The sequence below is a fragment of the Balearica regulorum genome, chromosome 16 (assembly GCF_011004875.1).
Source record: "Balearica regulorum gibbericeps isolate bBalReg1 chromosome 16, bBalReg1.pri, whole genome shotgun sequence".
NCBI lineage: Eukaryota > Metazoa > Chordata > Aves > Gruiformes > Gruidae > Balearica > Balearica regulorum.
In genome coordinates this window covers 15,500,191-15,525,172 of record NC_046199.1, presented here as the reverse complement: position 1 = coordinate 15,525,172, position 24,982 = coordinate 15,500,191, and the positions used below count along the sequence as shown (strand labels likewise).

At 41.8% G+C, this 24,982-nt stretch overlaps 1 protein-coding gene across 5 annotated transcripts in view; it reads right to left on the bottom strand.

The window, feature by feature from the left end:
- Positions 1-11,559: 11,559 nt before the first annotated feature.
- The window catches only part of ZNF217 (zinc finger protein 217), a 28,284-nt gene continuing 14,861 nt past the window's right edge, over positions 11,560-24,982 (bottom strand). For 4 of the 5 annotated variants that reach the window (XM_075768929.1, XM_075768933.1, XM_075768930.1 and 1 more), the window contains 5 exons: positions 23,196-24,981; positions 20,858-20,983; positions 18,408-19,988; positions 14,516-14,654; positions 11,560-13,245 (listed from right to left, as the gene is read on the bottom strand). In XM_075768929.1, coding sequence (XP_075625044.1) covers positions 14,545-14,654; positions 18,408-19,988; positions 20,858-20,983; positions 23,196-24,594 — 3,216 coding nt within the window. In that variant the 5' untranslated portion in view covers positions 24,595-24,981 and the 3' untranslated portion in view covers positions 11,560-13,245; positions 14,516-14,544. The remainder of the gene's footprint in view (positions 13,246-14,515; positions 14,655-18,407; positions 19,989-20,857; positions 20,984-23,195; position 24,982) is intronic. The other variant, XM_075768932.1, reaches the window with a different exon arrangement.

The window sequence follows — 24,982 nt, the reverse complement described above, 5'->3', positions numbered from 1 at the left end:
ATATATCTAGGTAGATATGCAGCGATACGCAGACATCCCCCCATACACATTCCTACAGTCGTGCGTACACCGGCACACGCGTGTGTGTGTGTGTGTGTGCGCGGATTTACAAACGGGCACCGATTCCGTGGCTGAAGGAACAGCTGGGCGCTGCTGGCGCCCCGCGGAGCAGCAGGGCTCTTCAGGACGTACAATGCAGTATTTTGGCTTTACAATGCAGCAAATGCTGGAATGTGCAATACAGGTTGCAAAAGCTGAGAAGCAAAACGGTTCTTCCTTGGCTCAGGGTACTTCGCTGTCGTGTGTCTCTGGTACAACACGCCCTTTCGTCCAGCGCTCAGGCACCACTTCTTAATCCTTTGTTGGGTTCTTTTTCCGTACATTTGTTTCGGGTTTTATTATCTTGAATATGTCAGCACGAATCGTGAGAGATCCACCCCCGGTTTAAATAACGGTTGGCCACACTAGGAAATGTGATGGTCTCGCCCTGCCCCAGCGCTTGTGGTATGTAGTGAGTTTGTTGTTGGCAGCATCTTCAGGTTACATCTGTGACCCGTGGTGTTAGGTCTAGAGTTTTGTTTAAAAAATAAAGAATGGAAAGCTCATTTCTCTTTAAAAAAAAAAAAAAATGTATATACTACAAATCTCAAAAAGGAAAGATTAAACACATTTTTTATATTAACAACGCAGATGGGACTCCTTTGCGAGAGGACTCACGGTGACTTTCTCTGTAGAATGTTTCGGTGCTTATGCACTAATTTTGTAACAAGTGCATGCTGTATAGAATATATTGCCCGTATACTTAGAGTGGAGGGGGGGCCAAGCTGCTTTTCATTGTGCACTGCAGCTTGTTTGGATGAAAAGTTGCGCCTTTGATGCATTTTTATACTGTACATATTTGTATATATTAACTATATTGCCATGTTCTGAACACAGATTTTGTTATATTTGCTTGTTTCGGTTTCCTACAAAAATTGGTCCATGACGGGGGATATTTTTTTTTTTTTTGTATCGAAAATATGCTTGTAATTTTTGTTTGTTTGTTTTCTTGGTCATCATCTTTTAATGGCTCCTAGAGGAATTAGAGATGAGTTTTTGGAGGAACTCTGAGAAGCAAGTCTGTGTTTGCATGAGACCTGCCCAATTGCTGGCTGTAAGGGGGGCGGGGGGAAGAGGGGAAATCTAAGTCAAGTTTTGCTGTTAAAGCATGCGTAGTCCCATGGGAAAGCTCACACATGTACAATTATTCTCTTTGTATTTTATCTAATAGTGCCTGAATATTTTTTTTAATGTCTTCTTGGAGGAACAATTCATAATTGTCAAAATTTGAAACATTAGCTTAATTTTGTTTTCATGACCTCTCATTTCTCCTCCTTATTTATTTTGTTGCTGTTTATAATGGGCCCCAAGGCCATTTCTGACATTGCAGTGTTCTTCTTCCACATTAAGGATGTTTTTAAAATTACTAAGATTATTGAGCCAACAGGCTGTTTTAATCAAAACCATGTTTCACTTGCTTTTGATGATTATGAATGGTCCTTGCGAAGGGAGCCCCTTTCTGCTGGAGCACCCCACCACCTAGTGGCCTCCAGCCCCAGCACCGCCGCACTTCCCCGCGCTCTTGCTCCAAGCCTAGCTGGCAATTTGGCTTCAAATTATTTGCTTATTACAACTAACTTAAACTAAACAAATTGATAACGTTAATGGCTTTTTTTCCCCCCCACCCCCCCCCCACCCCCCTTTGGTTGATTGCTAAATAAATTCGTATAATTTATACTAGAGGAGATTACTGCTTTTATTGTTTTGGGTTCCCCCAAACCAATTATTAACAATCAGGACTATGTATCTCATTAAATTTAAATGAGGTCAAACCTATTTATCTAAGGCCTTTTCTGATTTACAGGAAGATGACTGTATTCCAGTGCATTTAAGATGTATTTCTGTGTATGATTTTGCAGCATTGAAATCTATTAACGGTGATTTTTTTGTTCTGTATTTTTACCACAGTAAATACGTTGTAAAAAAAAAAAAAAAAAAATCCCTCAACTTTACCACTGAAAACATTACTTTTTATGCCCAGGGATTTTTTTTTTTAATAAAATCACTGCAGTTTTAGAACTGTAATTAAAGCCCTGAATAATAGATCACACATCTTTATCTGTTGTGTTTAAAAGGAAAAAAAAATAGCCCAAACTGTTCACATAATCCTGAATGCCTCATTTCCATAAAAAAGGTTTCTATACATATATTATTTACATTTTTAAACATGGTAATTCTTTCCTTTGTGGCATAAAATGTCTCTTTTCCACTGCAGCTATTGGAAAGCGACTGCTCACATCTGAAATGTTATCGTAATTTGCATCAGGAAACCCAACTGCAGACATTAAGGACTTGGGTGTGTTCAATTATGATTTTGCTGGAGGCTGTCCCTCATTTTAATGCTGCACTCATTGAACTACCTTTCTGAAATCTAGCTGATATGGTTCACCATAGACATGCTTCACAACATCATTAGCTTTGCAAATGGCTTCATTTCAGTCAATGCAGACTTCAGTTTTGGCCAATTGTAAAATGGAAATTTGAAAAGAAAAAAAAAAAAAACAGATGCACTTAAAACATGAAAAGAATTATTTATATGATAAAAATATATTTAGATTTTCAAAGCACAAGACTGAACAGAAGTGCTCTTTTTATGCTTTCTGAAGATGTTACTGTTAAAAGTCTTTCTACATCAGGCTTAATAAATCTGTAATGACATTTGATGGATTGATTTTTGTGTGGGTTTTTCTTTTCGTTCTTTCTTTTTTTTCCCCTTTCTTTCTCTGCAGAGAAAGAAAAGGACTGACCTGGAGAGGCTGTGGGAGTCAAAAACCACAGGAATGTGCCTGTTTCAGTAAAACTCACGAACGATTTCTAGCAGCCTCCCTTCCCCTAAATAATAATCGCTTAAAATAAGAAAAAGAAGGGGAAAAAAATCCAAGTACACCACCCTGCAGTTGTTTCGACAGATCTTTTTCTCTGCCTCCTCTGGCTCCTCTGACCACTCCATGCCTGGGTTATTTATGGTGTAATCTACAGCGAGGCATTGGGCTGCTGTCACACAAATTCAAGGCTCGCTAGCCATAAACCAGGCATGATTGAGATACCAAACCCCTTCTCTGGAGTGCTCCACCTCAGACGGATGGCTCTCTTTAACACTTAGTTTCCCTAAGCACTCCCTCGTCCCCCGTAACGTCCCCCCGAGCCGGGCGATGTCTCACGCGCCCGACTGCGGCAGCGCGCGCCCCGGCGTGATGGGTTATTTACTGCCCATGAGTCAAAGCTCTCCGCGACAGAGATTCCTGAGACTCGTACTCATTAAATTTTGATGGGTACAGCGTCACCTGTTAGCCGTATTTAATTGCCGCTGCTCCTCTTCACCACGATAAAGCGTACGCTGGGCGGCAGAGCCCGTGTCCCGACAGCCCGGCCGCGGGCAGCCGCGGTCCCCAGGGCAGAGCGTCGTCCCCAGGCTGCTGCCAGCCTCCTGTCCCACCACACGGAACGGGAGGGCAGGCGGCCCCGCTCAGAGGGCAGGGAAGCGACTGGGTGTGTCACCCTTCTCCCCGGATCTCCCCCAAACCTCCGGCCTGGCGTGGAGGACGGGGCCCCCAGGGCAGCACCCGTCCCTTCTTCAGCCACCCAGCCCCGATGCGGAGCCACAGCCGGCGAAACCCCGCTCCTCGGTGTGACCGTCCCACATGCACACAGACCCACGGCTGGCCTGCACCAGCCACCCTCCAACTTCCACACGCCGGGCAGTTCGTTAGCGAATACGCTTATGAGACAGTGCCCTGGATCCTGCAACACTGACTTTTTTTTTTTTAAGTGATTTTTTTTTTTTTTTTTTAAGGAATATATTGCACACATTTCAAGAAACCCCTCTAGGGTAAAATAAAAAATATATATAGATGGCTAAAATAACAAATGAATCATAAAACTTAGAGATGGAAAAGGACTATTAGATCATCCAATTTATCTTGCTGTCTGCCAATACAGGTTCGTTCCCCGCAGACCGCTCCCCAGGGCTTTGTCTAGCCTTTCTGACTTAACTCCAGCACGCAGGGTCCTCTGCCACTTCCCCGGGAAGAACAGTTAATGGTTTAGGCATGTTTTATAGGTACGGGGCCAAATCCTGGCCTGAAGGGAGTCTCACCTGCAAGGCGCACAGGCGTTGACCCCAAACGCTTTAACGACTCCACAAAGCGGCGGTACCCGCGCCGCTGGAGCGTGTTTTCACCTCGTGCCCTCGCACACGACTGCCGGCTCACGCCACCCCGTGCGCGGGCTGCGAGGAGCCGCGTCCGTCTGTCCTGGGGCCCTGGGTCCGGCCGCCTGGGCAGGATCGGGGCTGGGCAGGGTCCAGCGCCGCCCCATGCCGCATCCTTCCGTGTCGGGGGAGACTGCCAAACCCGCTGTAGGCAGCTCTCAGCAGGCTTAAGAGACTGCTCTAATTTATTCCAAGGGTTTGAACTTACATCTCTTATTCTTTTTTTTTTTTTTTTTTTTAATTATTGGTGATACACTCCAACAGAAGAACAAACAAACAAATAAAATCAACCCTTCAGCTTCTGAGATGGATGTTTTGGCTACAGGGCAACTTTGAAAGCTGGTTCAATTGTTGGTTTTGCTTTCATTTTTTGCTGCTCCTTAAAACTGTCTTGATTTAATAAAAGTTAAATGTTTTCATAGGAAAATCAGGCTGGGTGGTTTGTGATTCTTTTATGTACAACACGGATATTACATTATTCAACAATTCAGGAATAAATTTAATTCCGTCTACCTTTGCTGAATGTTTTGCAATTTAAATAGCTGGTCTGACGGTGACGTCCAGGTACGGAGGAGAGAGCGATCGGCTCCGGAAGGGCACCGAGGTCGTGGTGCACAGGTACAAAAAGTCACGGTACATGGTACAGAGGACTTCAGGTGGGACATCACCAAGTCCATGGAAGCAGGAGAGCAGAGCCGGGGACCAGGGGCCGGGGTTTGCTGAGCCAGACGTGGGGTTGTCCGACTCGCCTTCCCGAGACACCACAGAACGGGAAGGACCCAGGGTTTGCTCCGAAATTTAGAAGCACGGAAGTGCCACCCGAGCTGGCCGTCCTGCGCAGACAGCCCCGTTCACCCCCTGACCCCCTCCACGGGCGAGGGGGCACCCGGGCCGGGGACATCTCCGCGTGGGGCCATCGCTCACGCCGGGGCTGAGCCATCCCGGGAGTTTGGGCACGGCTGCTGCCCCGACACGTTTCTGAGCCGGGCTGGGGCACGGCTGCCGAGCACCCCCCGGCACAGCGGCCTGAGAGGTTTGTGTCACTTGGGGCAGTGTAGTAGGAAGATTTACGGTCAGGAAAACAAAAGTTTGGAGGAAGAAAAGGCAACCCTACATACCCTCAGCATCTGTTCCTGGCTCACGCTGACTTCTCAGCCCCAGTTCAGAGGCAAGTCTGGAGCAAACCGAGCTCTTTGCTGGGCACCAGAGCTCGGGCTGCGGACAGGGAAGGCTCCAAGCGAAACAGTCCTCACAGAAAGGGAAGCAACACACATCATAAGAAAACCAAGCCAAAATGGTGTATAAAAGTTCAGTGTGAAAGTCTCTCCCCACTATTGGGAAGATCTTGCTTTGTTCACGGGAGGGAGTCGAGGTCCTGAGGATGATGATGATGATGATGACAATGGGGACCCTCCCGGGACGCAGCACACGCAGACAGCCCAGCGGCCGGCACTCACCCCCCGCAGGGCGATGGGCTGGGACACCCCCTCCTCCTCCTCCACCCGCCGCTGGGCTGGCGGCAGCCGTGCGCAGGCTGTAGGAACAACCCACCGCAGCAAGCACGCGGCAAGACGTCGCGTGTGTGCACAGGAGGCGTGAACAGGGCCCTCCTCGCACGACGGCTGCTCGGCACCAGCGCGCTTGGCACATTGGTGAGTGAGCAGAGAGGGATGTGCGTGCGCGGGATGCCGTCAGTACGAGGGCACGGGGGTAGGCAAAGGCGGCACAAAGGGCGAGAGCTCTCGGAGGTGCCCAGCTCCCCGCTGCCCCGGGACCGCGCGGTGCCTGAACACCAGCCGCAGTTCTTACCCAAGTTGTCCTCTGGGGAAACACGGTTCAAATACCGCCTTTATTTTTTCTCAGCACATCAGCCCACTGCAGTCTGGTGGAGCAAGGTCCAGACCACCGCCTTTTGTAAAATTTAGCACTTTGGCAAAGTGTTCCGCAGCCCAAACAGTTACCTGGGCTGAGCCCTTTGATACCTCCTCTGGTTGTCCTGCAAAATACACCCGAGTCCCTAAAACACTAGAAGTGCACTGCAGGGCTAAAGTACCTGGTGAGGGAGGAGGAGGCTTCTGGCAGCGACGATCAGACAAACCTCGACACTAACGAGAGCATTTGGGAAGCAAAGACTGCCCACACACTGAAAATATTCATTGCGACGGTACCGTCACTTGGAAGGTATTTACAGCATTTTTAATACACAAAAGACACAGTTTTGCTGGTGAAACAGTGCTTTTGTGGCCGTAACGTATTTAGAGACTTCGTATAGATGTGGTGACGAGCGTCACCTCTGGAGTGCAGGAGAGACGCTGGTCAGCGGGGGTTCCTCCAGAGACCAGACCGAACAGGGCGGCAATGGCAACGCTGGACGTTTCAGGTGCTACTGCCAAGGAAACATCGAATTACAGAAAAAAAATATTGCCCCGAGAAATATACCTTAAATATGAAGTTTCTTTTTGTAAAAAATTGTGCTAGTTTTACATTAATACTCAACTTTTATAATGATGCAAGTATAGCTACAGTTTCTGAGTTACCAGAGCTGGCTCTCCATCAAGAGTCCCTTTTGCTGGTAGCTTAACACTGATCTTTATTTTTAAAGCCTTCACAACTAAATTCACCGATTCTGGCTTTTTGAGTGCGCAGGGCAGTGGCGTGGTGCAACGCAGGTGTGATTACGGTGTCCTGAGACCGGGCTCTATCTTTCCAGCGCCAAAAATCACTGACAAGTGAAAAAAAACCCCAAAAGCCAGAATCAAAACCGAACCAAAAGATTTATTGTACCAGGACACCCAAGCATTCCCATTTAGTTGATGAGAACTGAGCAGCATTACAAGTGTCTGAGAATTTTCTTTGCTTGTTTTTCTGAAGTAACTAATGAAATATCAATAGCTCTGGAGAAACTCATCCCAGAACACACTCAGGTTAAATTAACCAAATGAGAAACCCCTGAGCTTAGGAAAAGAGCAATAATGCTAGGTTAGAGAAGGGGGAAATCGCTTTTTTTAATATGAAAAGTCCATCTGTAAGCAATTGTGCTAATGCTTTAAAGATGATCAGCTCAGGCTTTCGGAGTCAAACAGGGAAACAACCAAAATTCGTATCGGGAAAGAAATTTTTCAACCTGAAAACAGATTCTGTCAAAATGTCAAAGACCTGGATTTGGATTCTGCTAAAAGAGACTTTCACGAGACCCGATCTGAAGAGAAACGTTGAGTTCAATTCCCTTCTAACCTCACGCAGAGGGAGGGAGACCAGCAACACAAACCCGACCGCAACGCTGAGAGTAAGTCAAAAAGAAACAGAAATGAGAAGTGCCGGGGCTCACCCTGATCCGCCGCCATGGAACGCAGGGAGCGACCGCGGGACGCCGACGTTGAGCAGTAAATGTAACCTGCACCGGAGCTGCTGGCTGGCAGCTGGGGAGTTTCTGGAGGTTTTGGGGAGAGGAACTTGGAAGAACACGGGAGGAAAAAAATGCAAGTTTGGTGAAAAATGTATTTTGGAATTAATTATAATGTCACTCAGTTGTTCTGATCTTCTCTTTTCCTGAACTATTTATGCTCAACTTTGACATTAAAATTTCATTCAGTTTGCTCAGAATTACTTTATTTAGCAATGTTTAATTAGATTTTTGAGAACATACATGTGTATATTAAAAATTCAGAAGTACCCTAAACCGAAATAACATATTTCATGACAAAATGGGAACTTTTTTTTTTTTTTTTGATGAAGGGGCATTTTTTTGCTTTAAGTAAAAACTATTTCCTGATTTTCCAAAACTACCGGAAAACCAAGTCTGTTGTTTCCTCGGCTCGCACAGGTACCGCAGGCTCCTCGGGTTCACTATTCACCGCTTGTGCCAATAAACTGCACCAAAGATGGCGGGATGAAATCACAGAAAGGTTCTTTGCAAGTAATTATTCAACAAGATGAAAAATCAGTAATTAGGTCATGACTTTCAGAGAGGATTAGTGGACCCATTTTATATGTGTAAAATGAGTTTTAAATGCCGAAGTGTCCCATAGTTACTCATTAGACCAGATTTGCTCATGCAAAGAGTTTTGTACCTAAAGATTCACATGGAGAAACGTGTCTCAGAGTGAAGTGTACCACGTTGTAAAATGCATCGTTTAATTAATCACAAAATCTCGAGCAGTCAAAAATAATGGTAGCCAGCAGCTAAACTGCACACTAGATCTGCTCTGTAGCAATACATTTCAGTAAATATCGATAGGGCGAGAAGGGAAAAATCGGAGATAACGTTTCTGTATCTACAGATTTCCTTTGGTCCATCTCACTTGCCAGTGAAGTTTTCTGGTTCTGCGGTGATTTCTGCTACACACATTATTTAAATAGGTCAGCATCTTTCTGCATGTATACTCTATTCTGGGGCAGCTCTGCGTTTGTTTTTAATCTACTTTTATGCAATTGCTAATTAATTTAGGAATCTAAAGTAAACTTGGCCGTAAGATACCCAGCACCTCCAGCACAGCGAGCCCGCCTGTCTCCTGAGGCCCGGCTCCTCCTGCGCGTCTCCAGGGGCTCCCCTTTGCTAACACTGCCATCTAATGCCCGCACGCACGAGAGCTCGCTCCCGGAGGAGGAAAGATCCGAGATGCCGTGAGGTGCCGTGAGGTGCCATGAGGTGCCGTGAGGTGCCACGAGGTGCCGTGAGGTGCCGTGAGGTGTTGTGAGGTGCCGTGAGGTGCCGTGAGGTGCCGTGAGATGCTGTGAGGTGCCATGAGGTGCCATGAGGTGCCGTGAGGTGCCGTGAGGTGCTGCGAGATGCCGCGATCGCCCTTTCAGCCACATCTCCTGAGCACAGTCCTGCTGCCCCTTTGGCCACCCCGGAGCTGCCAGTGTTACTGAGAGCACGTAAGCGGAGCAGGGATGACTCCTTTCAGAGGTAACAACCTTTCCCTCTCTTACAGAAGCCAAGAGGCATTTGTGAAGTGTTAAACAACGACGAGCTCAACTGCCGGAGGCTGCAGAGCCCAGCTCAGCATGGAGGCCGACAGCGATGGTATTTTGTGCAGGGAGCCAGGGATAACCTCAGTGGAAACAAAGGGAGGAAACTTCTAGAGGGAGAAATACTCCAAAAATCCAGAGTTGCCCAGTTCCAAGCTTTGTCATCCTGAGAAAGATCCAGCTTGGTCCAGAGCTAAGTACGCTGCTTTGCTTTCGTACAAAATACACGGAGGGAACATAAAGCTGCTGTATCTGCCCTAAGCAGACCAGGCTCAGTTCAACTCCAGCCAGTAATGAAATTAAGAATGGACGATCTGGGGAGACACCACACCTTCACATTTCACTCTAAAGACAGAGATGTGGGAACAGAGGCAGCCTGAAAAGCATTAACCCAGAGCATTTCTTGTTTTGCAATACCACGCTCAACCCAGCACCCTTCTCTCTGGAACTGAGTGCCAACAGCTGCCGCCTTCTGCAGTATTTCACGTGTGACCCAACACCGGACTCGGTATCTACCCATAACGAACTCCAAACTAAAGGAAGCTGCGCATCATCTAACCGACCCTTGTTACAGGTAACAATACATGTCAAAATGTGCACTCATGTAATTAGCATGGAGTCACTCAATCTGTGTAATTATACATGGTAATCATGCTGTAGCATGTTTAGAAATGCTAGATTCCATTTTCCCCAGTAATCCTAAGTCATATGAATAGTTTCTGTAGGAACTACTACTTTAGACATTATGAATTAATATTAAGATGAAATTGAATTAAATGTACTGATTTTAATGTCATGAATGCACTCATAACTATTTTTTCCCCTGAGAACCATCTGCAATTTAGAGACTTGCTAATCCTAATTAAATGCACTTTTCTTAAGTGTGTGCAAATGAACAGAGAAATCTGCTCAGTAACGCACTTGCATATTTTCCTCTTTCAAAAAGGGGAAGAAGAAACTGTTTTGTGATTTAATATTAGGTCTTCCTTGTAAGAGAAAATGAGTGTTGCTTCTTCAGAATGTGAAGACAGAGTCTGACTACATATCTTAACTGGTAATTCATTAAGAGCACAGGCAGAAGACCCCTCAAACAATTGTTTGCAATGTTGATCCGAACAGTTACAGTCACTGCAAAGAACCACAGGATTTCAGTTCTGCCTTCCAGCGCTTCAGTTCTTGAGGTCCTCCGGTACTCTGCTTGGAGGCAGCAGACAGAACTCCACAGGTTGCTGTGCAAACCGGTTACCAGAGGGCTTCCTGGCACCAGGGGCAGAAACCGGAGCAGAGCCCGGAGTCAGGAGCACAGCTCACCAACCACCCTGACGCCAGCAGCTCTATCGACACTGAAGACACCCTAGATGTAATCCCTGGCTCCATTTCTTTTTGGTTTTGGCCTTCCCCCTCCAGAGTCACCACCTGTCCATTAACCCAGCTTAGGCTAGGACTAACCTTTATCTCAAAGGAAAAGGGAAGGGAAGACGTTTCAGCAGTATTAATGCAGCTCTCAACTGATCAGCCAATTATACAACAGAACAGACATGGTAGCACTGAAAAAAACCACCTCCAATATCCCACACTGTTTGGAGATACAAGACGCTTGAAGCCAAAAAGAAACAAAAGATTTCTTCATTATTTTAAGAGTTTTCCTCTTAAGCCTCACAGACAGATTTTCTGGGAAGTGACTCAGTATTTTCACATAAGCAACTGAACAGGGCACAAATTCGGTTTTGGTTATTGGCAGGTTCTCTTCCTCCCCCAGCGGTGCAAGTATGACAAAAGGTCAAGTGAACATGAAATTCCAGGCGTTAACTCATTTTAAGCTTTAAAAGCAAGACACAGAAACCAGCTTTGCAAAACACCAAGTCTATATTTACATCCACATGTAATAATATACTCAACTAAAGTGAAATACATCATAAATTAAATGAGTAATGTGTGCCTACTGCTTGACGACTTCCGGTTTCAACAATTAAAATAAAACAAAATGGAATGAAATAAATACATAAACAAACAAAAAAAAAAATCAACAATTTGTACCTCTATATATGCACTGTTATTTCCAAAGAAACATACAAAACCAGTAGTATCCCAATAGTTAATACTGATGGGCAAAGTGTATTCTGAAGTACAGGGCTGTGCTGCCATGAAATAGAGTCTTCATGTCCATTTTTCCATTCCAACCCCAAGTTACCTACCAAAGAAAGCCTTGAGGGAAACTGTACCAGCATGAAGGGAGATTAAAAACAAACGAGTCTTAGGTCTGTTTGCTGAAACATCTTAAAAACCAGCCCCGTACATTTTAATCACAGAACCCCGTAAGGTACACAGATGAAAGTTACAGCATGCATTCTATAAGACTCATTGAAAGATCACGCAAAAAAATAGATTAACCATTTTCCAAGTGAATTCATCTTCAAAAAATAGGCTATAAAAGTGCAAAACTAGGAAAACAAAAATCTAGATTATGTACATATGGCTCAGCTTATGAACAGGAAAAAAGGTAAATAGTGTACAATTTCCTGATACACAGCACTTCATTACATCGCCAGTTTACAGAGACATTAAAAATAGGTCCCATATACAGGAACTAAGACATACAACTGGAACATCTCAAGTTGCATAATGAAAATACAAGAGTTTCTAGGTTTTGCTATTTTACATTTGCTGTATGAGGGAAGAGAGCAAAATGAACAGTGCAAAATTTTTCATTTTTTGTTTTACTAAAATATATGGAAGTCAAAGGCAGGTACAGAAGAAAATTAACTCTTAACTACAGGCTTTATGAGAAGCAACTAGGAACGCAAGTCAAAATATGCAACAATTCTGCCTTACTGGCTGGTAACTGGCCATCTTCCCTTTACACAAAATTAAACTGCATGTGCATTAGAAAAAACTCTTGTTGTCTTCACAAAAAAATAAAAGGAGATATTCTCCCATTTACAGGTTATTTCTTACTTATTTTAAACACCCGGTAGATGCTAAAACTCGACATCAAGAAGCTTCCAAGCACAGTCAAGCAGGCTACACCATAGCCACATCCCTTTTGAAGTCTGTAGATCCCATATTCGTATTGCAAGTCTGTTTGTTTGTGACTTTACAGTTTGGACAAAGGTGCAAAGTAGTTTTCCTCTAAATGTAACTGTATTGAGTTTAGTACAAAACTAAACATTTGAAACATTTAGATTAGTATCGTTTCCCATGCAAGTCCTAGGAATTTTCTGCTGTAAAAGTTTGTATGTTGGTAGAGATGTTTGTTTAAGAGGTTTCTCTGAAGAACAGCAACCAATGCCAAGAGAAGAATCCAACCATACTTCAGGAACGCCCCACCAAAATCCAAATGTCAAGTATTGCCTCATCCTTGCTTTTAAAAATATGCTGGAAACAACCCCAGGGAAACACATCCCTCCAACATGTTATGGTCCTAACGTATACAAGGCAGATCAGCATCATGTCAGCACCGTTGCTTTGATGTTCACAACATTTATAAACTGGACAGTTTCAGACAGTTTATTTGGAAGTTGTTCTAAAAAACTAACATAGTTCAACAGAAAAAACAGATGAGAAACTTTCACCTTTATGAAAAAGGAGCATTAAGCCAACGGGATTCCAACTTCAGTATCTACAGTTTACCTGAGGTGCAATGATTATATATTCTTTCAAAGACAAACTCTTCAGCAGCGCTCAAGTATGTAAAAATATAATTCCTACCTAATATTTGGTCAATTAATTCTAATGAAAAATACTCGAAAGTCAATGTCAAGATATACATTCTCCACACACCTTCATAACCCAATTGTTTAGACTACTTTTTATGGCTATTTGGTACAAAATGTTAACAGAACCAGTATTATAAAACTGTAGTGTTTTTATATACAGTACAATCACAGCTTAGTTCAGTAGCTTTCACCATTCATTTTTCCTCAAGGGATGAACTGTGGGTATAACTCCATAGAACATGCACTTGTGTCCTAGGGGAAAAAGAAAAAAATAGTTTTGTGTTATACAACTACAAAATAGTACAAGACATTTTTTGTTGTGAGGAGTATCTTTAAAACAAAGGGAATTTCTTCTGCACCCTTGCATGTGTATTTAGAAATTCATATTGCCATATAAGGCCTGTGTCTTTTATTTGCCAAATAAAAACTGGCGATCAAGTCTACTTTTGAAGATACTCAAGCCCCAAGTAGAAATACAGGCAGGAAATTGAGTTAGCTTAAAAAAGCAGAACTGGACAAAAATACGCTTAGTAGGGGAACAATAAAAGCAGTAAGATTAGAAGAATATCAAGAAATAAAGTGAAGTATTTTAAAAATTGTCAACTAGATGTCAGATAGCTCTGCTCCCCAGATATGCAAAATCTTTCCCTAAAATAGTGCATGCTGGTCCAGGTGCTATAGCATTCAAGATTTATCCCCTTAAATTTGAACAAGGAAAATTATCTGTAGCTCTGGGTTTGAAAAAAGCATACAGATATATTTATTTATAGACTTACAGTACTTATCTCCTTAGCAGCTAAGAATGTTGCAAACACAATGGGGCTGTTAAGTTCTGAGATACAGCTACAGAACTGCAGACGAAGCACGGGAATTCAGAACACCAGGCTAATTCTTTTCACTTGACCCGTTTCCCTCAGAGGCCACACCCACTCCTCCGTCAAACAAAGGAAAAACTATTTGGAACAACCTCTCCAGTACACAAAGATAAACTGTCAAGGAGCAACCAGGAAACCCTTACTTCCCTATGAAATAATCCACCAAAAAGAGTATTCTTGTTTGAGGCAATCCTTGCAATCTTCAGAAGCTGTAAAATGAGTAACATCTACATTTTCAGGAAGGACTAACCAACATAACGTCTTAGAGTTCATGAATCCTGTGAGAACAGGCACTTCCTCTCACTTCCAGTTCTCCACATGATGTTCCCCTACCCTATGTACTGACTTCAGGGGAAAGCCCTTTTGTTGAACGCTTCCCACTGGTATTGTAACTAATTAATATATTTATCTATTGTTAGCCCTTCTATTTCTTTTAGAAAAGGAGCATCTATGTACTTGTTATGCAAGCCATTACCACTATTCAAAATAACTAATGCTGCTATACCAGTATGTGGTTCACTTTGGAAGAGAGGGAGAGTTTGTATTTTCAGCTGTTCTGGTTCAGACCTTCACAATCTCTCATCACGCTATGTGGAAACCTTTGAGTGCATAATGCAACATTTAAGTAACAATTAGTTCAAAAGGTTTGTTTACCGTTTCTTGAAGTAAATGATCAAGTCTTCTTGTCACTTGGTCGAAAGTGTGCATTACCAATGAAACTTTCATAACTTCGCTTTTGTAGCACGCTGCTAGATAAGTGTTGGTATGACACCGATCTCTTTCCTGAAAAAAGAAATTTAGAAGAGTTAGAATGATTTCCTGCTAATCTAATTGGTCAGACATTCAATCATGAGCAGGTCTGCATCAGCATCCAGAACCCCAGAATACCACAAATCATCTTGTGAGCAGAGCCCAAGACAAGATATCCCCAGTCCTGTTACATGAAATTCGGTATCCAGAACAAATACAGGAGGAATTGCATGAATTTAACAACTTTGTTCTAAGTTGTATAGACGTGATGTCCATCTCTCCTGATTTTGCTCATTTTATGTACAAGAAAAATATCTTTGCTTAACTCATCATACAGCAGGCTTCATGTGAAGGTTTAAGTGCTGCAGTATATTCTATAGCATGATGCCTACATAGCCACTTCCTGTCTTCTGTTTTGTTTGAAAATTGAATTTTTGAATACAACTATTGGAGAAGAAAACCAGGTATACTACATTATTGCCATCATAGATTATATGACAATTGTGACACTTTAAAGAGTGTTAATATACATTTACTTGAAGACCTTTGTTAAGCAATTTTCAGTCTAGTATACAGGTAATTTCATGTTTATCTGAGACCATTAATTCAGATTTATATATGTGAAATCAATGCCTGTTCCATATTAAGTCTTATTAGCTTAAGCAAGCAGTCAAAAACACTTCATAAAATTAAGGAAAAAAGTCAAGAATCATTACTCCCACAGGATACAAAAAGCCCAACTGCCATCCATATTCCATGAAAGCTTTAAATGCAGCATTGAAAAAACCTAGCAAGCTTTAATTAAATTAAAATGGCAAAGCCAAATTAATATTTCAACAGAATCTACGAAGCCATTGGAGTGTGTCATGAGCAATTGTCTTTAATTTGCAGCCTCTGCCAGATCAATCAGCTACCAGGTTATCCTTCATAGCATGTTGCCATTGCAAAGGCAACTAATTTGAAAATAACACAAACTGAGTGGTTTCAGAATGTTTCTGTCTCTTCAGGGCAATGCAGAATGGCAGAGCTTACAAGCAATAACGGAAGGCATCATGCTTTAATCAAGTTTGCCAAGTGGAACATATTCTCATGACAACTTGATCCAGCATTTAACATGCAACATAACATGTTCATAGGACCTAAATAATGTTGCCACAAGGCACACAGGCCCTTAAAAAAAGATTTTGACATCATGTTTTATAATATTGCCAGAGTTCAATAAAAAGAGTACAGAAACCTGCAGGTCTGCACCTGCAGTACTTTGCATACGATCTCTTATGAAATACATCTCTCAAGAGTTGCAACTCTTAGACAAACAGTTGTACTTCAGCTTTTTAACAACAAAAAATTTGCAGAAACTTTCATCTTCTCTGTCTCCACCTACATTAAAACTCTAATACTGAGAAGATTGCCTGTCTACTACCCTCTCCCCTCTCAACTATCAAGATTTGGGTTGGGTACTTCTAGGCAGAGTGGTTGGAAAACTAGGAAATTAGCCTTAAAACCTGCATTTTATTGCACAGGACTTTTATTGAAGTTGCTAAGAACACCCATTGCGGGGGTCTTGTTTCACAAGTCTTTCCAATGTAGGTAACAGCCATAAAAAGTTGCTTTTCTTGCCCTCAGATAACACTGTGTAACATTGAAATCTTCATTTCCATGACAACACCACTGTCAAATTAGTTGCAGCCATAGTTGAGAGCTCTAAGTAACAAGAAACAACAGAAAGTTCTTGATTATAGGCTACTGTCTCCAGGCTTGTACCAACGAAGGGGAAGAGAAGCCTACCAGAGATTTTTCTGGCAGACAGGTGGAGCTTTCAAAAGAAGAACAAGGTGGATTCCAATGAAGTCATTGTTTAAATATAGTATTGCATCAACTGCTACTTCAATAGGCTAATCTCACTAAGACTACTGGCAAAATAAGAGAATTTCCCTATCCCCAATGTACACTAATGCTGGAAAAGCGCAAGGACCCCAAGTCCTTGGGGTACAGAATACTCTTTGTCTAGCTGGTTGAAGCTGCAAAACTTTTTACTTTCCCATTCCTGTTTTCATCAAAATTAATACAGTTTTATACAACATCAAGAGGACTCCCTCAAAATCCTGAATATGCTATCTGCTCAACAGATAACGATGTCATGAGGCACAAGTCCTCAGTCAGGGAGAATTAACACAGTTTAGTCCTCAAGGACAGTCACGTCCTCCACCAAATATTGAGATCACACATTAAGTTCCTAGCTGCAATCAACCACAACTTTAAAAAAAAAAAAAAAGGGGGGGGGGGGGGAAGTCTTGCAAAGCACTGTAAATTCCACAACCGCATGAATGACTTCTGTGCTCAGAAAAAACCCTGTATGATTTTCATTCTCTCAGATCACCAGGAATCAAAAGACAGCAACATCTGTCCTTCTGCCCATCCCTCTGCATTCTATGCATAGCCTAGTGCCCATTTTACATTCCTCATCGCAATTCATGGTACACAGACAACGCTCTTCATGAAACCAGGAATTAACTCCATTTCACAACCACTTCAGTGAGTCAACTGTAATGCTGGCTTTTCCTTTATCCGCTCCCTACCCAGACTGGAAACAGAACTGTAATGCTTTCCTTCATCCCTCCATAACCCACAAGCAAGCCTCAATATTTATGAAGCCCACAACCTTAAAACAAGCAAACAAAACCCAGAACAGAGTTTGCTAATACATTTTTTGCCACATAACTAAATGCAGATTTAGTATTTTGCAGTTCACAGTTCACTCTGACCTAAGGTAACACACCACTGCTTGTTATGAACCCAGACTACTTCAGAAAAATAATCTTACTGCTTCCAGAGAATGGGAGTATTCTCAGAGTTTAAGAACTCAGCAGAGACTTTAAGACTACATAGCACACACACTCTTTATTGTTATAATAGGATCTTCATTTCAAAATTCAAAGTCCTATATTTATAGCGAAGTCCATACTGACCTCAGCTCAAAGTCATAAATACCATCTTCTACAAATAGTCAGGCAACTGCTTAAATATCACCTAGCACCTTTTAATCTTGGCCTTCTGCTAAGTTTTGAAAACGTTGACTACACAAAACACAAAAAGCATGTTTTTTTTATAAAAGTACCAAAGTTTTCCAAATACATCACAAAATATTTATCTCTGCTAGGCTCAGAATTTTCCACAAAGCATTACTACTTATGAGACACCATAATTAGAATAGCAGAAAAATGTTGTCTTGATTTAACAAAGTATTCTGTTCCGACTAAAAACTAAACATTATAAAAAAACCCATTGAAGAACAGAGGTAGAAGATTTAAATCGGTTTTATGATTTGTAATACATCCTTTTCTGTAACTGAAGGGAACATTTGTCCATGACAGCTTTTTTTTGTGTGTGTGTGGTAAGAGGTTTTATTAATATTCCAGATGGTCCAAGACTTCTTGTATATTAAGCAGAAAGGCTTATTCCATATCCTGGATTAGTTAGCATGTCTGGAGTGCTCTGATGAGCCAACAATACATGTTTGCTATCAGAAACCCATGGCAGGGGGGAGGAGGGAACTTGAGGAACTTTAAATCCCTCTTTAAAATTCAGACCTTCCATGCCTGATTCCCCAAGCCAGGAGTTTGCTGAACCTGGATCTTAAATTTAAAACCCAAGGATTGACTGGGCTTGGTGAAATGCTAAGTACAGCTTTATTTTCTGTTTCAAGATGGGTACGCACTTATTTACATGTCATTCACCTTCCTTTGTAATGGTGTAAGACATTTAACTAGGAAGGAGATACAGTACCTTCTACTGTAGAGCTGGTTACTTGGCCATTGCTAGATCCACAAGAACTGTAAAGTGATCCAGAGCTATATGGCTCATAAGGTTTGAGAACAGTCAATACATTACGAGGATCAACATTATCTGAATTCAGAAGCCCTTGTTTGGTTGGCAAAACAGAGGATGCAGGTTTGGTGCGAGAACATTCCTGAGGTAGCAGGTTTGCAACACGAAATCTGCCCATTTCGTATCTTCTGTAATTAGCCATTGGAGAGTCAATATGCTCAATAGCTAACAGATTAGGTTTCATTCGTTTAGAAGACGTTTCACCATAGTCTAGATTTACATTGCTCACAGATTTACTACAAAGGTAGTCTCTTCCTCGATGACAAGACCAGGCAGATTCATTTATATGAGAGTCGAGAGCCCCATTCATACCGCTGCTTACTACACCAGATTGAGACACTGGGACACTCAGAGCTTTTACTTTAGATTCGGATGTTTTTACTCTGTCCAATACTGGAGAGATACTGGAACTGGAGTGCATTTCTTGCTGAGGTTGTCTATAGTTATTTGCCTGAGCTCCAATATTACTTTGCTGTTTATGAAACTTGAGGTTACTTGGGGCTGTGCCGCCTGAGTCAGTCACTGAGAAGAGAGGGACTTTGTTCTGTGGAGGGTGACATTGTTTAGCTTTTCCCGTTTGCAACAGTTTTTGCTGGGTAGATGGGGAAGCCTTACTTTTATGAGAATTAAAAGACAGAGGAAGTACATCTTTACCAAGCAGAGCTGGAGGGCATCCAGTGCGTCTGGCTTTAGCTAGAGCCTTGCTTCTATAGCCATTTTTGTTAACGTTGTCAGGATTGTATTTGTGCATCAGCCGCTGGTGCATCATTAGGACTTCTGGGTAAAATGTTCTGTAAGCACAAAACGGACAGGTGCTGGGTGCTAGTAAGCCTCTAGTTGAAACCACTGAACAGTCTTGTGAAGCCCCAACAGATAAGTTCAAGGGCTTTTCTTGAGAGTCCACCATAGGTTTGTGTCTGTAGTTTTCAGTGCACTCTTGCACATCATTCACATTTTTTCCATCCTTTAAAGCACAAACATACTGGACGTCATCTCCCTCAGATGCCACGGAAGCACCTCTCTCTCTTTTATGAGGAACACTGGGCTGAGCTTCCTTTGTTTCCTTCTCAGCCTTTAGTTTTTCCGGGAAAGGAGTGGACACATTCTCATGTATTTGATTTGAATTGTTACAAACGGAACCTTTGTTCAATTCCCTAGAATTATTTTTCATTTTTAAAAGGACTGTGCTGCCTATCGCATTGTTCAAGGACAAAACTTCCTTGTGCTGCTTGGTAGGTGGGCAGCTCTCAGCATCTTTGGCACAATCAAAAAGCCTCTTCGAATTTTTGGTTTCTTGAGCACCATCAGCAGACAGCAAGAGCTCCGGCTCCTGACTCTGTAATGAAACTTTGCTGTCACTTTTCACGTCTGCTGCACTGTCAGCTTGCTTGTCCTTGTGATGCCTCTCTAAATGATACCTCAGTGAAGTTTTCTGTGCTGCTGCGTACTCACAGAATTCACATTTGTATGGTTTTTCACCTGAAACACAGTTTTACCAGTAAATAAGTTTGATACAATTTGATTTGAAGTCTTGAATACAATTAAAGACAATGGAATAATGTAGATCGCAAAACAATAAAATAGATTTTTTTTCTTCCCCCTTCGACACTCATAATTCCCAAACTCATCTAAATCATTTAAACAACTGCATCTTGCTGCTTTTGCTAACTACAGTGACATCTTCTGGCTACGATGAAGATATTTTCCACACGTTGGCTATGTATGGAGATGGTAGCTGACAATATGTTTGGCAGAGATAAGCAAGAAGTATAGCTGTGGGTCAACTCCAACAATTTGTAGCCCTTGATCATACCACAAGTATGCTATTCAACAACACAAATGTTACAGTTCATCTATAAATAGCACTGTTTCAAAAGAAACAGGGACATACATTAACAGAAGTAGAAAGAGTTTGCCTGGCTATGAAAAACAAAGTTGAAGTGAAAAACAGACGTGGCTTTTTCCCAGGTAGCAGCAACTGGGAGACTATCAACGTAGTACTTGGGAAATAGGCTTTTAAAACAAAAACCCCAAACCCCATAAAAACCCCCAAACCTACCAACTTTTTGCTAGGCTGCTAAAAGCAGAAAGATTAGTCTTAAAATATATTGTATTCTTAACAGTACCTAATGTAATTAGCCCTACACAAAAAGACTTCCATTGTTTATATGTTAATAATTAATTCATTTTAAGAAATATCAATATTTTTGTTTTAGCATTAGAGAAAACTTTGGTTTTAATATCAATAATTTTGAAGGCAACTTGTTTTTCTTAAGCAAAACCAAACATTCCATCCAACTGGATTCAGCAGACTTCCTTCCCCTCCCACAAAGGTGAAGCCCATTTACCTGTATGAGTTCTGAGATGAATATTGAGGTAATAATTTGAGCGAAAATACTTTCCACAATAGCTGCACTCTCTGGAGGCTCCAAGGTTTTTAACTTTTGCTCTTTCCAAACCATCTTCATTTTTATCTTTGGGAGAAAATATAGCTTTATTATGAAGAGCAAATGCACAATTGGAGTCTCATTTAAAACTATAATTAACTATCTTAACTGTCTTTAAAGAAAAACACAGAATGAAGAACTGCTGTCAACTCCTACAGTCTAGGAGCATCCTTTGTTCTGTATTGCTGCACACTTAGCAATCAAAGAGCAAAAGAGTTAAAAAGGTTTCTGTCTGTGCCAAGTAACACTGCGGTTAGTGACTAACGAAGAAGTCCCAGAGAATAAACAAGATGCAAAACTAGGTCTCGAAGAAGAAAAAAAAAAGTTGTTTTTACTGACCTACAGGAACTTGATGAAGAATGGCCCATCTCAGAAAAATTTATACAGGTTTTAAACTGTATTATTTTATTAAAGGAAGTGTTTGCATTAGTAAGGGTGAGTATGATGATTCAGACTGCAAACTTGCTCTGCACACCAAGGCAAAACATGGGAAAGTGTTTTGGGGAAGGATGGCAGAGAGGAAGGTGCATTTTCTTATTAATTATAATCATATTGTTATTATTTCTGTGCTAATCAATGGAGTGCCATGTCTGTATAACAACATCCCTAATGAGTAATCTTCTTTCCCTAGAAGCATTAATGCTTAAGCTTCGACAAATACGGGAGTAGAAAAGCAACAGGGGTTGCTATTCCGTGAAACGTACTCAAGGAACAATTCACAGATTAAAAACTCTTCCGCTCAAGTGCAAGCAGCAGTAGCTACCACTGGAGGGCGGCAAGTACAGCATAATGTCTAACAAGAAAGGGGAGAAAGCTTACACAAAATAACGCCGTTCAAATCAACATGGTTTCTTTGGCAGGTTGTATTGAAAAAACAAACATCAAGACAACTTCATTAAAATATCCAAGTCAAAGCTGATTAGAAAGCTACAGTGGGATGAGAAGGAAGGAGAGGTTTTGCTCGTCTAAGATGCTAGATGCATAATAGATAGCTTAAAACAGTTCTCTGAAGTTCCCATGTGTTGGAAAGCTTCTATACTGGAATCGCCAAGTATGGCTAAACTACAGCTAAGACAAGCCATAGCTGTTTTAAACAAACAGATAATGTCTCAATAAGCATGACTCAGCATCTCACAATGAAAGCTGTTGTAGTTTAGGGTAAGACACTGAGAAACAAAACAAGCAAGTTAACATTAGGTAATAATTCCACTCCTTTGTTACTGGAGGCAAAATAAAGGGCTGCACATTACCAGAAATGGAAATGTCAGTCGTGTGTGCCAGGACATTCTGTACGTTGTGTCTTTTCTTGAGATTATGCAAGTATCTGTTCTTTACATGCAGACTCAAAGCATGTCACACACAAGAGTGCTAGATTAACTAGAAGACTTTCTGCTATTCCTTTTTGTCCCCAGACCTGCAATCTTTTTCAATTAAGGAATCATTCAATCTCACTGGTTCTTCTAAAACACTGTGAGATGCAGAATTAATCCTGGGTAAGATACAGGTTGAGCCCATCTACTCTGTCAAAGAGAACTGTCAGCAACCTCCAAGGGAGAGGAGTTAAATATATACCTCTTACATACATGATGTCCACACACTTATGGCCTGCATGCATGTCCTTATGCAACTAATTTAAAATTGCTGGTTCTGTCATTTAGGCGTTCAAGTTACATACTGTTTAAAAGAAACCCAGATCCTGCAGTTTGATAGTAAAAGTTTGGAATTATTCTTTACTTTTCAGGATCTTAACAACTGCTAGTATTGAGCACTGGACATTTTCTGCCCTTTCTTACAAGGTGCAGGGGAAAAAAGTGAAACTGCAATGATTGCCTTAGAAATACTCTTTGTAAAAAACATGTGCTGGACAAGAATGGATATGCAACACTGAAAAGCATCCAGCAAAACTAAGAATTTTGCTATGGCAGATGAGAGAGAAAGAAAGAAAGTAAACAGTGACTTTTTCTAGACTGATTGTTATCAAAAGTATTTCACAGATTCCAGTAACCCAAGTCATAACTGCAAGAAAGCCTAACACAACTTCAAAGATCTCAAAATGGTGGTGTCAGAACCTTTCCCTCTCATTTTTCTCTTTTCCCTTTCCCCCACCATACATTTCATATCTCTGGTCAAGTTTTGAAAAGGTAACCAAGAAAGGCAAGATGCATTCTTCAGCTCTAAAGAGTTCCTAAACAAGACACTAACAGCTATTTCAAACTTAGGTGCTCAAAATGCTACTCACCTAAGTTAAGAGTTTCTGGAAGCCCATCTTCAGATCCATCTTCAGAGCCTCCTTCTATTCGTTCTCCTGCTCCATTTTCATCCAGATTTGCAATTATATCAGCACAGCACGTCCTTGAAGCAGCTGAAGTCTCTCCATCAGTCCGCCTGTCTCTCTTATGCACTCTGGAATGAAGGACTAGCTGGTGGTATGTTCTGAAGGCTTTACCACACTCTGAACAGTGTGTTGGTTTCTCTTTGTTCTGGGACAATTTAGACTCCATCTCCATAGAAGGCACTTCACCAGCGGGATGTTTCAGTTTGTCTTGGGATAAGTTACCATTCCCTGTATAACTGCTGTTTTTATTTACTTTTGACTTCCCTGTAGTCTCAGTCTGGCTACCTTTATTTGCATTCCAAATTTCACCGAGTTCTTCTTTATCAGAAGATGAATCATCATTGTCTGTACTTCCTTCTTGCCCTGGTTCCTTAATTTGGCCATGGCCAACTGCAACTTTACCTTTGGTAGCCAGCTGCCATGCTTGGTATGTGTTGAAAGGATCTAGTTCAGCTATCCATTTCACAGGTTTTTGTGATTTGTCATTTTCTGGAAGCAAGTTTGGTCTCAAGTTCAAGAATCGCAAAAATTCCTCTCTCTGAGAAGCTTCTTCTGCGTTAGGTTCACCAGTCACTTGGGGGCTTTCACCATTGGGTACTGATTCTTTGGTGTGCACTTTACTGTGCTCAATTAGAGTCTCTTTATTGAGAAATAGGAAACCACAAACCATACAAATTTTGTAAGGTGACGTTACATTTTCAGTTACATGCTCCTGCACCACCTCATTTATTGTTATGGGGCTTTCAGACCCTTGTTGGTGCTTGTTTCTAGAACCAGGCTTTCCAGTATGCGTTCTCATGTGATTTTTGAGGAACCACGGCTCTTTAAATCTTCTTCCACATACATTACACCAATACATGAAAGAATCTTTATGCTTTTTCATGTGTGCGTCAACATCAAAAGCCTCATCAAATGTTTGTCCACAAACTTCACAACTAAGTTCTTCACTGTCCTTTTCATTGTTTGGTGAAGGCAAGTTTGTTCTTACTTGACATTTATCTAGAGGACTAAGATACTCTGCTTCAACACGCAGGACAGCTGGTTCACAAAGAGTGGGCCTATGCTGAGTTAAAACATGCTTACCAAGTTCTTCAGGATGTTTAAAAGTCTCGTCACAAAACATGCAGTCCAGAGGCATGCATCCCTCAGCTTGCATGAGAAACTTTTCTTGCAAGTTTTTGTAAGAAATTGTGTTTGTTCCTTTTATTGTCATTGAGGCATCATTATTCTCCATCTGTGCACCAACAGTACTGGCTATCCCATCCGGTCCATCCATGTATGCCAAGAGAGGCTGAGTTGGCATGTTTCCTACGTTCTGTTCCCTATTATGTGTTTTAATGTAAGGTTTCAGTTCTTTGGGGATGCTCACGGATCACAATAAGGACACTTGTAAAGTTCTCCAACATGTGCTTACGAGTCTGCTAAGCTAAAAAACCTCTGCCAGGAAAAAGAGCTTTTCCACAAGCAAAAAAATTACTTTTTCATTTTTGTCTGTGTTCGTACATCACTGCAAGTGTATCCATCGGTTCTCTCAGTGACGGAATGAGGTTTTTTTGAACTATTTCTTCTGATTCTTCAAGTCTGTAGAAACAGTCAGTTGCACTTAGTTTTTTTGTACAAACATTTCAAATAGTTGCATTGGGCGAAACACACTCAAGGACAAGTTCAGTGCCACGAAGAACTCCAGCACC